At 47.1% G+C, this 13,479-nt stretch overlaps 1 protein-coding gene across 4 annotated transcripts; it reads right to left on the bottom strand.

Annotated features, from left to right (window-relative positions):
• Nucleotides 1-1,461: 1,461 nt before the first annotated feature.
• Nucleotides 1,462-7,815, bottom strand: CHAC1 (ChaC glutathione specific gamma-glutamylcyclotransferase 1). 4 transcript variants are annotated; one of them, XM_026065857.1, is made up of 4 exons: nt 7,546-7,815; nt 7,428-7,463; nt 6,955-7,093; nt 1,462-2,962 (listed from the first exon to the last, which is right to left on the bottom strand). In XM_026065857.1, exons 1-4 carry the CDS (start codon nt 7,762-7,764, stop codon nt 2,937-2,939), a joined length of 420 nt encoding a protein of 139 aa, XP_025921642.1. In that variant the 5' UTR covers nt 7,765-7,815; the 3' UTR covers nt 1,462-2,936. The 4 variants fall into 4 exon arrangements, with proteins under 4 accessions (XP_025921642.1, XP_025921641.1, XP_025921643.1 ...); XM_026065856.1 differs by having other exon boundaries at nt 1,462-2,804; XM_026065858.1 differs by lacking the exon at nt 6,955-7,093 and having other exon boundaries at nt 1,462-2,804.
• Between the last annotated feature and the right edge of the window lie 5,664 nt (nt 7,816-13,479).

The raw sequence follows: 13,479 nt of genomic DNA, 5'->3' as shown, positions 1-13,479 counted from the left end.
ATGAGATCGTGTGTTGGAGGAAGATTAAAGTCTTGGAGAAAAACATACTGTTATAAAGCAGACGGAAGAATGAATAAATGTATAGTCTAAAAACTAGCTAGCTGTTTGAAATGTACTTTGGGATCAATTTTCTGAAGGAAATGGGCACCTCACTGAAAAAAAAACAAAGGGAGAGCTTCCAGCTCATGATGTCTGTCGGAGTGGCCTGCGGACAAGGCTGTTGACCCCGGCTCTCTGTAACAGTATCTGCCGCCGGCGAGCGCCAGCAGCCTCTCACAACATTTCGGTTGCAGTCCCCAGAGGTCAATTACTTACAGCACTAGCTGCTCGGATGGACTTGGAAAGCGTATATATCAACAGTGCCCTGGCACACGGTGTGTGCAGGGTGAGGGGAGGTAACGTAAGCACATCCATGAGCAGCCTCTGTGTTTCTATTAACGATGGAGCTGCCTCGCTACTCCCTGGAAGCAGGACAGCGCATGCTCCCTCCCTCACCATCACATGCCACATTTCTGCTGACCTGGAATTTGCAGCCACTGGTGTCTCGTCTAGACAAGGAGGAAAAGAGGCTCCTTTTTTGCTTGTTCTCCTGAATGTTTTCAAATGTCACATTTGCTTTGTGTAGATGGAGTTTAATATCAGTGAGTTGGTTATGGTTGCCCCCGAGGCTGTTTGTAGGCTGTTCCTAATTGCTGTAAGAGGGTTGGATGTGAGTCTGTGAAGTTATTTCAATATTGTCTGTACTGATGGTGTTGCTAGGTCCATGACTTCAGTTCAAGGCAGAGTAGCAAAACAGATTACTGAGGCCATAAGCTAATGAATTCCAGTGCTGGTGTTAGCTTGGACCATTCTTTAGCCTCTCCCTTTACCTGTGAATGAAGATATTTGGGGCAGGTGCATTGCTGTGCAAGTCTGAGAGGGGAACATACCTGGCCTCAAGCATGCTGCCTCGTGTGTGTGTGTGTGCTTATGAACACCCTGGTCTGCAGAAACCCTCAGCCAGAAATACGAGCAAAGGCTTCATGCAGAACGCGTGGTGAGTCTGGTAGGTCAGAGGCCATCTGTGGCTGCTCTGCGCAGTATCTGATTTGCACGGTACAGCTGACCTGCATGTACCCACCATGTGAGCTCAGGCGTGCATTAGTCATGTTTCTGCAGGACAAACTTTCTCAGCAGCAAGGTTTTACAGGCTGAATGAAACCTCGTCTGTATAAAATTCATCCTGAGACTTCTCTTTCTGTGAGTGAAGCACTTACCGATTTCTGGGTGCTGCTAAGTGCTGCAATACCTGCTATCCCCTTGTGGACAAAGCAGGGATCTGGCATTCACTTTTGCTACCTGAGCTACCACGGCTTGAATGGTTTGGATAAAAACTTCCCCTTTCCCGATTCTCTTGGTGATAGGAGCTTTTAAGACCATTAGCTATCAGGTGTCTCCTAAATTGTGAGACTTGGGCCAAACTGATGCTTGGTGATTTTAATTTAAGATTCATGGAAATGCATCCCATGAAAATAATGAGGAGAGGCAAAAAGCAGCATAAACAGGAGGACAGAAGAGAGAAGTCTTTGTTCTTGTGTCCCCAGAAAAGCTCAGTGTGGTCTGGGAACTGTTTGGTGTCCCCAGCTAGGAAAACAGCACCTCTCTGTCTTTGAACTTGCCTGACCTTTTACATTATTTCAGTCTCATTCTCTAGAGTTCAAGGTACTGGCTGTGCTTCAGGAATGCAAAAGCATAAACACTCATCAGTTTGGCTGGCACTACACATGAGATGAAAAGGGAGCTGGGAAAGAATAAAACACATCCAAAAGCCAAACAAAAAGTGTACAGGGTTTGTAAACAACGAATGTAGCGCTTCCACAGCATTGTCCCGTATGCCCACTTCCTTCCTGCCTCCCTTTCCTCCCTGCTGCCTCCTGGTCCTAACACCACTACGAAACCATACAGGGATTCTCTAATAACTTCAATACTGCAGAGTTAAACTGGAGAGTCTTTTGCTTAAGCCAAGGCAACTAGTTAGTAGGAAATCCCCAAATCTGCTGCATGGTTGCTACTTTTGCTGCAAGTGTAGTTTTTCCATAACCTGGCGGCAAATCTATTTTTTATTCCCTTCCTGTGGCCAGGAAACCATGCAGTGCTGAGCTGGGCTGTGTGTTAGTGGTACGTCACTGCCCTCTCACATGCTGGGATTGCGCTGTCTTATGCTGTATCTGTCTGTGAATTACAGTAAAAAACTTCAAATTTGATGCTACTAAAGTATATGGCATTTCATGAGAACTGACAGCACCAAAGTGAGAAGTCCAGCTCAGGAGAAACCTCCCATCCAAACTCTGCTTGTTCATTTTTCCCTCTGCCATTGGGACTAGGCTGGAGAACTGAAAGCGATATAAACCGATTTAAAGTTCCACTAAGGACTTTCAGGCCTAGACTGACTCATGGTACTAGGTTTTGGCATCTGCTGGCCACAGGCAGTACAACTATTCTGGTACTGAACTAGATGAAAAGTGTTATATGGAGAAGCTCCAAAGTACGCAGGTGACCACATCTCCCTGTTTTGTGCTGAATGGTTCAAGCCATATTGTGCAAAGTCAATTATCTCATTTGTTTCGTTGCAGCCACACATCCATTAGACCCTTGTTCTTTTCCCTTCTTCACTCTTCTGTCCTTTTAGGTGGCAGGAGCAGAAAAACAGGTTGTTACAAAACCAGATGTTGTTTCTTGACAGATCAGCTCTGTAGTGTGTATGAAGTGCTGTTCAGCCTCTACTGCAGATGGAAGAGCTTGATAGAGTGCAGCCTTTGCAGATGCTATAACAAAGAAGAAAAAAAAAAAAGACAGGCTGCTTTCTGCATGTGCCAGCCAGACTGTATCACTGCAGAGATTGTGTCTAACCAGTGCAAAAGCCAGTAGCTGTGATAAGCGTTCTTTGCTTTTGGCTTTTACTTTTCCTCTGCTTGTGAAGCATCTGTAAGTGATAAAATTCACATTTCAGTCTGTCTCTTGGGTGGCAAACAGACACATACAGAATAACACATGTGCTACAAACAACCAGCTGCAGCTCCTGTAACAGCTGCTAAATTCAGTGTGTGCCATTTTCTCTAACTTGCATGCTCACTGTGAGTTCGCCTCTCCCAGCTGTGCACGGCAGACCCGTGGGGCCCCTCGGATGCCGTGGGCGAGTCCCCGTAGCGGCGTCCCTCCCCTTCAGCGCCTCGCTCCTCCTGGGACTGACAGCCTGCTCTGGCTCTTCCATAGGCTTAAGAGTCTGTGCTGGCCCCACTTTCTGGAGGCTCAAATGTATGTTCTCCTCAAGGAGACCTGACCAAACTGTTTGCTGCTTGTGTACCCCAACAAGGAATACTGGTGTGCTCCCTACCCCTCTCCCAGGTCACTGTCCTCTCCTATGTCCTCCCTCCTTCTCTGAACTGTGTCCCTGTACTGTAACCAACTACAACTAAGAGTGTGGGCCTTCTTCATGTTTTCCTCCATCCCAGTGAGAGGCAATCTATCATCTCATTGATTTTTGAATCCCGAGTCTCATCTAGGAAAGGGCATGGAGCACAGGTTAGGTAAGATCACAGTTTGGTGATACTATATTTAAACTACAGTAGCTATATTTGCATGACAGAATCTCATTTTTACCAAAGGTGGAATCATCCTAATGGTGATATACTGTGTGAGGTCTCCTTGATTTTCAACACTACACCTTGGAAATAACATGATAGGGTAGCATCTAAAAACCAGAGCCACCTTCCATTTTTATCTTCTCCGAATCTTTTTAACGTTCCCAAGTATCTTTTTCCTTTCTGCTGTCCTACTAAGGACCACATGCACTTGGGAGTGCTTTATACACATGAAGGCCAGGGTTTGATTAACTGTTGCCATCTACTTTATTTAGCTGGGTGAGCCATCACAAAGTAGCTGGGTAGGCCCTTACCTAATATACTGTAGGAAATGGTGAGTCAGGCCTACATTCCCAGGGGTACATGGGAACTGTTGGGTGGGGAAATGGGAAAGGGTGAAGAAGGGAGGGACTGAAATCATTTGAATTGTGCTGTTTTAAAACTTGGGAAGTATGTGAGAGCTTGTAAACATGTTTATACTAGAAGCTGGAAAGCTGGTTTCTATTGTGAGGTGACCCAATAGGAGTGAGCTTGTCACAGGGAGCTCAGAGGAAAAGAGAAAGTTGCAAATGAAAGAGGAAGTCACTAGATACGAAAGCATCCCCAGAGATATCTAGCAGTATTTTGCACATTAACTCCCAAAGTACCAATTTAGTAATAAAAATGCCCATCAACTATGGGTACTGCTTTCTCTCATAGGAGGCTTGTAACAACAGGACATTTCTAAGTATCTCCAGAATTGCCTATGAGTTACCCTGAAGATGTTTTATGATCCCATATAGAGGACAAGTTCCTGCTCAGAAGAGCATCAGCAGAACTGTATATAGAAGCAGCACTACTGTCAGCAGAAGAGGGTGAAAAGAAGCTTTCTGCTGAGTACTCTCCCTTAGAAGGGCTGAGTCTTTGATTTCCTGTAACTGAACCCCAGACTGACAGCCCCTATGGGGAAATGCAGCTACTCAGTTGAAGCAAGAGTCTCCAAGCAACAGAAAGAGTTCAGTTTTCTCTAACATTCACCACCTTTCATTAGCACTAAATTAATTGTTTCAATTAGTTGTCACTCCTTTATCACTCAGGAGTCCCAAGACAAGTAATACTGGTAAGTAACATGATTTACCAGTACTGAGGCAACTGGTGACTAGAGTCCAGTAGAGGGGCAGCCACATATTACCCCTGAACACACCATATTGTGCACAAGACAAGGGAAAGGGAAATAATCTGTGACTAGAGCAGAGGAGAAAGTTGAGCTGCAGGTGGTACTTTCTTGTCCTTTTGCCATTACTTCTTGGAAACAGTGATGGTAAATTACACTTAAATAGAAAGCCTTTGACCTGCCAAGGGAGAACTACACTTCTGTGCCTGACCAGCGCTAGGAGGGCTGGTTTATATTTATTGTCAGCACTTGTACTCCAGGATCAACAAGAGCTTAAAGCTGGAAAAACAAAGTCATTTAACTCCTTTTTCAAAAGGAAAAGGTCAGTTGGTCTCTTCTAATAGATCTGGCAGAAGGAAGCTGCTCAGCAGTGAGATATTTATATATAGGAATTACAGTAGCATTGCTTTATTTTTTAAACCTATTAAAAAAGGGTCAGTTTGAACATGAAATCACTAACAAGAGACCAAAATACAGAAGACTTAAAACTGTCATTTTGTTTTATTACTGGGCACAGTACAGTATAGCTTTATATACACACAAGCCACAGTAATACAAACACTTCCTAACCCCCCCCTTTTTATTAAAAAAACCCACCACATTTGGGAGGAGTCAATATGTCACAGGAGTCTGCTCCCAAAAGCTGTTTTGCCACAGTTGCAGTAGCAGCAGTTTTATTAATAAGTCCTATGAATTTTGTTGCTATTAATATGTGAAGCTGAAGAGCCTGAGCTTGCAGCATTGCCTCTGCTCAACACGATGAAAGCAGGCTTCTTGATAACTCAAAAGCTTGCCAATATGCTCAGTCATGGCCCTTTGCAGTCAAGGAAACTGTACTAGACAGCTGGGATTGCTCAGACACTGAGTATGAAACTAGAACCCTCAAATGCTTTCTAGAGAAACTCTCATTATCCTGAAGCATAATAGGTGTATCCAGTACAGGATTAAAGTGTTGCTGCATCCAGACAGCTTTCCTGCAGACAGTACAGACTTTCCACACAGGTAGGACCACTTCTTACCAAATCAGTTAGATCTGTAGCAGCACTGGGTCAGAGAAACCTGGAGAAAAGCTTGTCTTTAAAGCAGGCTTAGCTCCTCAGAAAACTTATCTAAAACTAGAAGGCACAAATGCAAGATTGAGTATGAACCACATGCCAGTGTGGTATGCAAGTAAACAGTTCAGATACCCCTCCTAAGGGTACATACAATACATAATAAATACAACATGACATTTTAGAAAATAAGTGCATTCATCTGATCCTTTGCAAGGTAAGGAAGTAGGACCCACAGGAGCCTACAGAGGCAAGTTCACTTAATATTGCACAGAAGTTCTGACATTTACTGTCAGGTCATTGTAGTAGAGATGGGACAGGGGAAAATAGGAAATCTTGTTTGGCAGAGCCTGCCCAAGCCTCCACCACCACACAAGCAGCTTTGCCAGTCCGAGGTAGAATTACATATATACTGCTTAAGCCCAGTCAAGTCCTGCTCAACTGGTCTTCAGAGGGAGAAGAGAAAGAAAAGAGGAGAAAAAAAGAAAGGAAGTACACAGAAGAGACAAGCCTGTTTTCCTCTAAAGAGTGAATGCTTCAGGTTTGACCCCCATAAGCAGCTCTTACAGAGCAAAATTGTCTGCCAGCCAAGATCCCTGCTCCCCACCAGGAAAGCAGCAATAGCTGTCTTAGTGTTACAGGTAAGGAGTGTAACAGACATACAAATTGCAAGTCCCATAGCAAGCATGCTTTACAGCTCCTCCTCTTCCTCCTCCCCTACTATTTGCTAAGGTTCCCTTTATTCACCCAGTCCAGTATATTTTGTTGGAATTAAGGCTGTCCTATTTTCTTTCTCCCTTATGTCCATTTTACTGGTCCCCTGCAAGTTTTCTGCTTCAGCCCTTAGACTTCTGAGGGACACTGGCAGTTTCTCCTAGGGATTCCTCTGTGTGGTACAGGCTGGGAAGAATAGAAATAAGAGCCTCTTCAATGGAGAAGAGATGTTCATCCTCTGCTTGAGGACAGAAGTAGCGCATAAAGTCTGCCAGTCTCAGCAAGTACTCTATGTTATGGCCAGCACAACCACTTGAGACAATGATTTGAGCTGCAATGTCTTCTTCAGAGGCTGGGCCAAGGTAAGAAGGGTTCTGTGGTGTGGCAATGTAAACAAGAGCCAGGATGGGTTCACCTGCATCCTTATCCTGAGGGTGGAACTTCACCAGCTTGGAGTCATAGCCTCCCAGGACAGCTTCTCGCACATTCAGATACTGCAGTGATGCAGCAATTTGTTCTCCACAGACTTCATAGGCTACACCCCAGGTGCATGCCTGAAGTAAGAGCAAGGTAGTTATGCGATGCTGTAACTTCAGCAAACAAGTCCATTTACATCTCTAAGCAAACCCATCTAGTTTTTTCCAGGTATTCCTTTCTGCACCAGCTAGCTAACAGAAATCTGCTCGGACTGAGCTGCACAACTGATGACAGAGAGGAGCAGCAGGAGACAACCCTCCCCTCACCCCTGGGAGGGGGGGACAAGCACTCGGCCGCCGACACCAACAAGGTCCAGCTGCAGGCACCGCCACCCGGGGAGACCCGGCCCCCCCCGGGCCCCAGAAGAGCCGCGCCGTGACAGCGCCCCGCCGCCCGCCCAGCCGCACTCACCCCGCAGTCCTCCAGCAGCGTCACCACCCGGCCGGGCTGTGGGGAGAGACAGAGCCGTTAGAAGCGGGGCCGCCGCCGCCCCCCCGCCCAACGGCCGCCAGCGGCGCCCCGCCCTTACCGCCTTCGCGCTGCCGCGGTGGAAGGTGTCGCCCTGCCAGAAGCGGCGGCTGTAGCCGCGGATGAAGCCCACCTTGCGCGACGTGAACTCGAAGCCCGGCTGCCACACCAGCGAGCCGTACCCGAAGATCCACACCGGCGGCTCCGGCTCCGCGCCGTCCGCCTCGCCCGGGGGCGGCGGCGGCTCCTGCCGGCCCAGGGGCTCCTGGTCGCGCTTCATGACGGGAGGTACGAGAAGAACCCGCACAAGACGCTCGTGGCACAGCGTGTCCCGCCGCCGCCGCCCTTTAAAGGCCGGGCCGCCGCGGGCCCCGCCCCCTCCGGGGCACAGCCCAGGGGCGGGCGCCGCCGGCCCGCGCCCGGCCCTCATTGGCGGCGGAGGCCACCGCCGCTCGCTGATTGGCAGCGGCGCGGGGTGATGCAACGCGGCCGCGGTGTTTCGCGGAGCCGCGCATGGGGCAAAGAGGGGCGCGGGTTGCGTCAGGCGCGGGGAGGCGGCGGCGGCGGCTGGTCTCCCCCCGCCCGGTGCCGCGCCGCCCGTGGGAGGGAGCGGTCGGCTGCTCCCCACGGAGCCTGACGCCGGCGGCGGGGCTTGGCTTGCGTCTCTGCCCGCGGCGCGGCGGGCGAGGGGGCTGCGCGTGCGGGTGCGCGAGGCGCCGGGGCCGTTGGCGCCGGGGGAGGGGCCGCCCCTCCTCCCCCCTCATGGCCGAGGAGGAGCCGGGGGCTTCCAGGCCGCGGCGCCCGGAGCCTCGCGCTGGTTGGGTGCCTGGCTGCCCCGGCTGCAGGTCGCCCTGCTGCCCGGGCCCAGCCGGGCCCAGGCACAGCTTGCTCCCAGGTGGTCCCTGATCGGTCACCCCTCAGGTCTCATTAAGAAATGAAGTTGCTCTCTCAGGCTGGGGAAGGAAAAAACCTCATTTTACAGTTAGCCATCTGAATGTTTGTACCGATGCTTTTCCATTGGGTTTCTGAAGACTGCAGGGCATGCATAGTCTGCCTGAGGTCAAGGGCTGCCTTGCGTGTGTCATACTGGTATTTCCATGCCACCGTGCCAAACATCTCCCATGTGTCTTAAGCCAGGGTGGACTCCCCAGGGTCTGGCTGGGGCGTATCCAAAATACTTCTGGCTCCACAGCAGGCCTGGGTGCTGACCCAGCCCAAAGCATGGCAGTGGTCTTGGAGGAGAAGTTGCATTTCTCACAATCCACAGCTGTGAGGTCCAGAGTGGGATTTCGCTGATGAGGTTCTTGTCCTGTAGTCAAATATTCTGCAATCTAATAATGTTGGAAATATCACTTGGCAGAATTCAGAAGGATCCTAATTCTGGTGAACGTTAAAGAAATCAGCCTTTTCTGTGATGTCTCAGTAAAAAAGCCTTCAGGTGGAGACGTGGTGGTTTTAGTGACATTCCAATCTGGTGATCACAGTGGATCATCAGCTACCAGACCCTTACTCACAGTGATGACCAACTATTCATTTCTAGTGAAGATATTCATGTAGGTACTGCTCATCACTTGATGGGGTTTTCTATTTTCTCTTTGTACGGTCTTAGCGCTTGTCCGAGGGCTGACAAAGTAGATTGTCTTCAGAAGGAACTTAAAATACGTATAAGGAAAAACTAGACATTGGATGATGGAAGCGGGAATTATCATGTGTTTCCTCATTCTCTAGCCTGGCCACGCACATACACACTCACTGGACTGCAAAACCCAACAGTGGTTTTTGCAGCGGAGGCTATGTATTCAAGTAGGTAGGTCACAGGCCAAGGAACATATTGGTTCTGCAGGAAAGCTTTCYGTTCAGAGAGGCTCTGACACTGTAGCCAGCCCTCTTTGCTGCCCTCCTTGCAAATGGCTGTGCAGAGGACCACCATGCTGGGGCAATGGGAAAATGAGAGAAATTCAGGTTGAATTAACTGACAAGTCCTCCTCAGGATTCTGCATCCCACAGTTAGTCTGACTTCATCTGAGGCTGTTAACTGGCCATATTAGAAGACCAAGCAGTTAATATTAAACTGAGTGAAGCAAAAGCTCCTGATGTCAGCAGAGCTGAGAAGTAAGGTGTATAAGTGAGACTAAGAGAGTAATAAAATCCACATGAATGCAAGGAAATGGTGCTGAATCAAGCAAACTGAGTGCTCTTTTCCTTGTGCTGTATCCAAGCTGAAGGGTGGGCTTGTAATACATCACATTTGTTATGTAGATGGGTCTGAGAACTGTTGGTGTTTGAGATCTCTGTTTGGATTGTATCCTGGAGACCTGCCTGTAAATCAGCTTTAACCAGGCTGTGATGACTAAGGTAGCCCAGCTAAAGAGGTGGGTGAAAATTAGCTGGCTATTGGCTATTCGGGGGAGCGAGGGGGGGGAGAGAATGAGAAGCAAAACCGCTGAACTATTTTTATATAAATATTTCTCATTGCTGTTCTTTTGCATCTAATCACTCTGAACAGGCTAATTTTCTTGAGTTTCATGTTGGATCCCATGCAACCAACACCCACCTTTCCATTCCACTTAACAGGGGTTTCTAGTTATATATTTCTTGGCAGATCTAGGCCTTTACTCTGCCCTTGTCCTCTTTGAGCTTCCCCAGTCTTCAGTCTCTCCCACCTGATCCCTTGCTCTCTCTGGCCTTTCATGGCAAGTGCTGTGAGGGCTTTCTTTCTTCCTCAGTCTGTTCCCTTTCTCAGCTTATCACCCAAGGGTTTCTACAAATATGTGTACATACTATGGTGGGTGTTCCCTGTACCTTGGCACACTCATCATGGGTGACATCAACAGTCTGCATGGCAGTCATGTCTGTCCTGTGGTGCTGTATACAGGATGCCCTCTCCTACTCTGTGATTTACTCTCAGGTTGTCACCTTGGATGATCCATCACCAGCTGAGTCTTAAGAGAGCCCACAGTAAGCTGCTTAATTTTCTTCTCCCACTCTCTCCACTTCTGCTTTTCTCAGTTACCTTCTCTGTCTTACTCAGGCTCATGGGCACAGGGTCAACTGAGTCCTCCCAGCCCTTTGCACCACGCACACATGCTGTTGCAGGCTTGCAGCTTCTTCCTCTGTGGCACTCTTATTCCTTCCCCACCTGTTTCTTTCCATAGCCAGAATGTGAGTCCATCATCTATTTGTACAACTGCAGTGCTCAGAGGCCCTAGTCACAGACAGGAAAGTGATCTTCTTAGCAGCTCTCTCTGCTATTAAGGCTTTGGCAAGACAAGAAAAAATCTCTAATCTCACTTTTTTTCATCTAGCAGATACTGGCTCCTAAAATACATAACTCCTGCCTTGACCATACAGTTTGTCAAGGCTAAAATAATGTGACCTTTCAATCAAACAAAGCCAGGTTCATCTGGAAAATCACTGCTTCCTCTGTGCCCCATTGCAACTAGTCTATATTTTTCATATTCTGCTCTGGAATTTTTTCCTGCTAAGATCAAGGACATTTGAGCAAAACCCAAAAATGTAGTTAATAAAAGCATTAAAACATTTGACTGTAACTGCATTATCCTCATCAAGCAAGGGCACAAACAGTGACAGATAAATCAGCATCTAAAAGAAAACTGAAGAAACTTTTGTTAGGTTCTGGTCTTAGTGACACTAGTAAAAAACATCCAGCCTCTTTCCACTGAATGTGAGTTTGATCCGAGTGGATTGTGCATCAGTCTCGCAAATGAAGCAATAGATATCTGTTACGGCAAGCTAAGGAAAATAGGATAAAGAAATAAAAAATACACTACTGGGAAGCAACCACATGCTCAATGACTGAGGGAGAAAAATAGCTCCTTTCCATTGCAGAGCTTTCTTAGCTGTATGTTTTATATTGCCAGGAGACTCTGCAATATAGCTAGGCCAGATTTGCAGTCAAGAGCCAATGCCTAAGGCAAAACCCTTAGGGGACTGGATTCAGATCTCACACCAGTATAACAATAGAGGTCTCTGGTCCCTGCAGTGCTATTACACCCAGGTCAATTAGGTGTGAGGTTAGAAACTCCTTTTGAAGTCAAGTTCCTGATTTTCTTGTGTAAAAACATTGGGATATTGCTCTATCATTAGGAGCACAGCCTGGGGAAAGACTATTATAGAAGTTGTGGCATATACAGCAAGGGTTTAAAAATTTTTCTTTGTTTGTTTCAAGCTTTCATTAATCCATTTCTTGTTGCAGACTATGCCTTCATTTCACTTTGGTTAAATAAATCAAAGGGTGTGGGGGGAAGAGGGGTGAAGAAGGTGAGTGGAGGAGGTACCTTGCAGCAGATGTGACCATGCAAGTAAAGCACATAGGTACTAAGGAGAGGAGCATGTGCAGAAACAGAGCAGGTGGGTACTAAGGGGCCCCAGGAGAGGATTTAGTGTCTGTTAGCGCTGTTGGTGCTTGCATCCATAAGGCAAGGAGAACAGCCTGCCAAACTAAACCACAGGAATGCTCAAATAGGTGTGAGGGAGGATGTGGAGCAGCAATGGTGTTAACTGTTAAGGAACTAGGTGTAGATTCAAGGACACAACAAAAGCAGATGGGAAAAAAACCATAGCACTTCACAGTTTACAACTGGCTAAGAGAAAAATGAACAGAAGATGATGGCCGTAATCTGTTACCATAAAAACATGCAACCTTCCCCTTTTGTGTGTTTTGCTTTTTATTTCAGCCTGGTGACCTTTAGGAAGGAAAAAAAGCCAATTGTAGCTTTACACGTTGCAGCCTGAATGTGGTTTTCCTGGGTTTCAGGAAAAGGAAGACCTAATTTCTACTTAGCAGTAAATCTTCTGCTTGCCCAGAGTGAGCATTCTCCATGTTAGTGCCAGGTGACTAACAAAGTGCCAGTGTTGCCTGTTCTACAGGATAGTGGTAAATCACCACAGAGCCAGAGGAACCAGCAACGGGGCTGGCATGACACATAGTGGTGGATCGAACCATCATTAACTTCATCTTGTATTCCAGGTCTCTTATTTGTTTCAATAAGCTGAAGGCACACACTGGGTTTTACCAAAACTTATTCTATTCAGAAAATACTGACTGGGAACAGGAGGATTGCCGGCTCATTTCGAGGCACCATATCTTCCTCCATCAGATTTCTGCTTGGCACTGTATTCCTCTCTCTGTAGAGGACAGGCAAAAATCTTTAGAAAACAAACTTGCCCCTTTTCCCTAAGGCTTTGGCAAAGATCAGAGATACTGAGATTGGAGGTGAGGTTCAAACAATGCCACAAACATTTTCAAGTGGTGTAAATCAGCACTGTTCCCTTGATATCCATGGTGTTGTATTCATGTGCACCACCAAAGGTCTTATGCACTTCTGTTTGTTGAATCCAAGTCTTATGGCATTTACAGATCTCCTCCAGATCTGAACACACACCAGATAAATACACAGTCCTCCTTGTTTCAAACACATGCAAATGCAGAAGTGGCATTGTCAAAGCTTCCAGGTAAAAGCTTGGTGATCTGGTATGATGTATGGAAGAGTAGGCAGTGGTTTATTTGGATTTGTTTGCTACATCCAAAGGGAATGCACTTTTATTGTTGGATGCTTTAACTCACGGGGGTAAATAGTCCTGAGCAGAGAGAAGAAAAAAATGGCCAAGTCCATACCAGTAGTTTAAAGAGAACATCCCTAAACTCTAACAAATACAGCACTAAGCTGAAAAATAAAAGTCCATGTATCTACGACAACAAAGAAAACTCGTGTACAAGGCACCTACTCAAGTGGAAATACAAGGTGGTGAAACAAACCTCCACATTTAGGTGGCTTGTATATCAGCAATAATAATAGGACTAGTTGGAGGATTCTTCTACATGACAAGACTTAGGCTGTTGATCCACTCCATGTTCAGTCTGTTCACCCCTGTGGCTGCTACAGCTCTGGCAGTTGCCAGTTGTGTTGGTAGCTTTTGCAGTGTGCCCAACTCATATCCCAAAGACTACTGAATGCTCACAGGCAGGACTGGG

Source organism: Apteryx rowi, unplaced genomic scaffold, assembly GCF_003343035.1.
Source record: "Apteryx rowi isolate R43461 unplaced genomic scaffold, aptRow1 scaffold_232, whole genome shotgun sequence".
Taxonomy (NCBI): domain Eukaryota; kingdom Metazoa; phylum Chordata; class Aves; order Apterygiformes; family Apterygidae; genus Apteryx; species Apteryx rowi.
The sequence above is the reverse complement of the archived record's forward strand: the minus strand, read 5'-3'. Positions and strand labels throughout refer to the sequence as shown.

Excerpts from the sequence above, each read along its gene's own strand:
- CHAC1 (XM_026065855.1), bottom strand. The coding sequence starts at position 7,764 with ATGAAGCGCGACCAGGAGCCCCTGGGCCGGCAGGAGCCGCCGCCGCCC. Across the intron at positions 7,464-7,545 it reads ACCGCGGCAGCGCGAAGGCG|CCCGGCCGGGTGGTGACGCT; the intron begins GTAAGGGCGGGG and ends CTCTCCCCACAG. Across the intron at positions 7,094-7,427 it reads CGCTGCTGGAGGACTGCGGG|GCATGCACCTGGGGTGTAGC; the intron begins GTGAGTGCGGCT and ends CTCTTACTTCAG.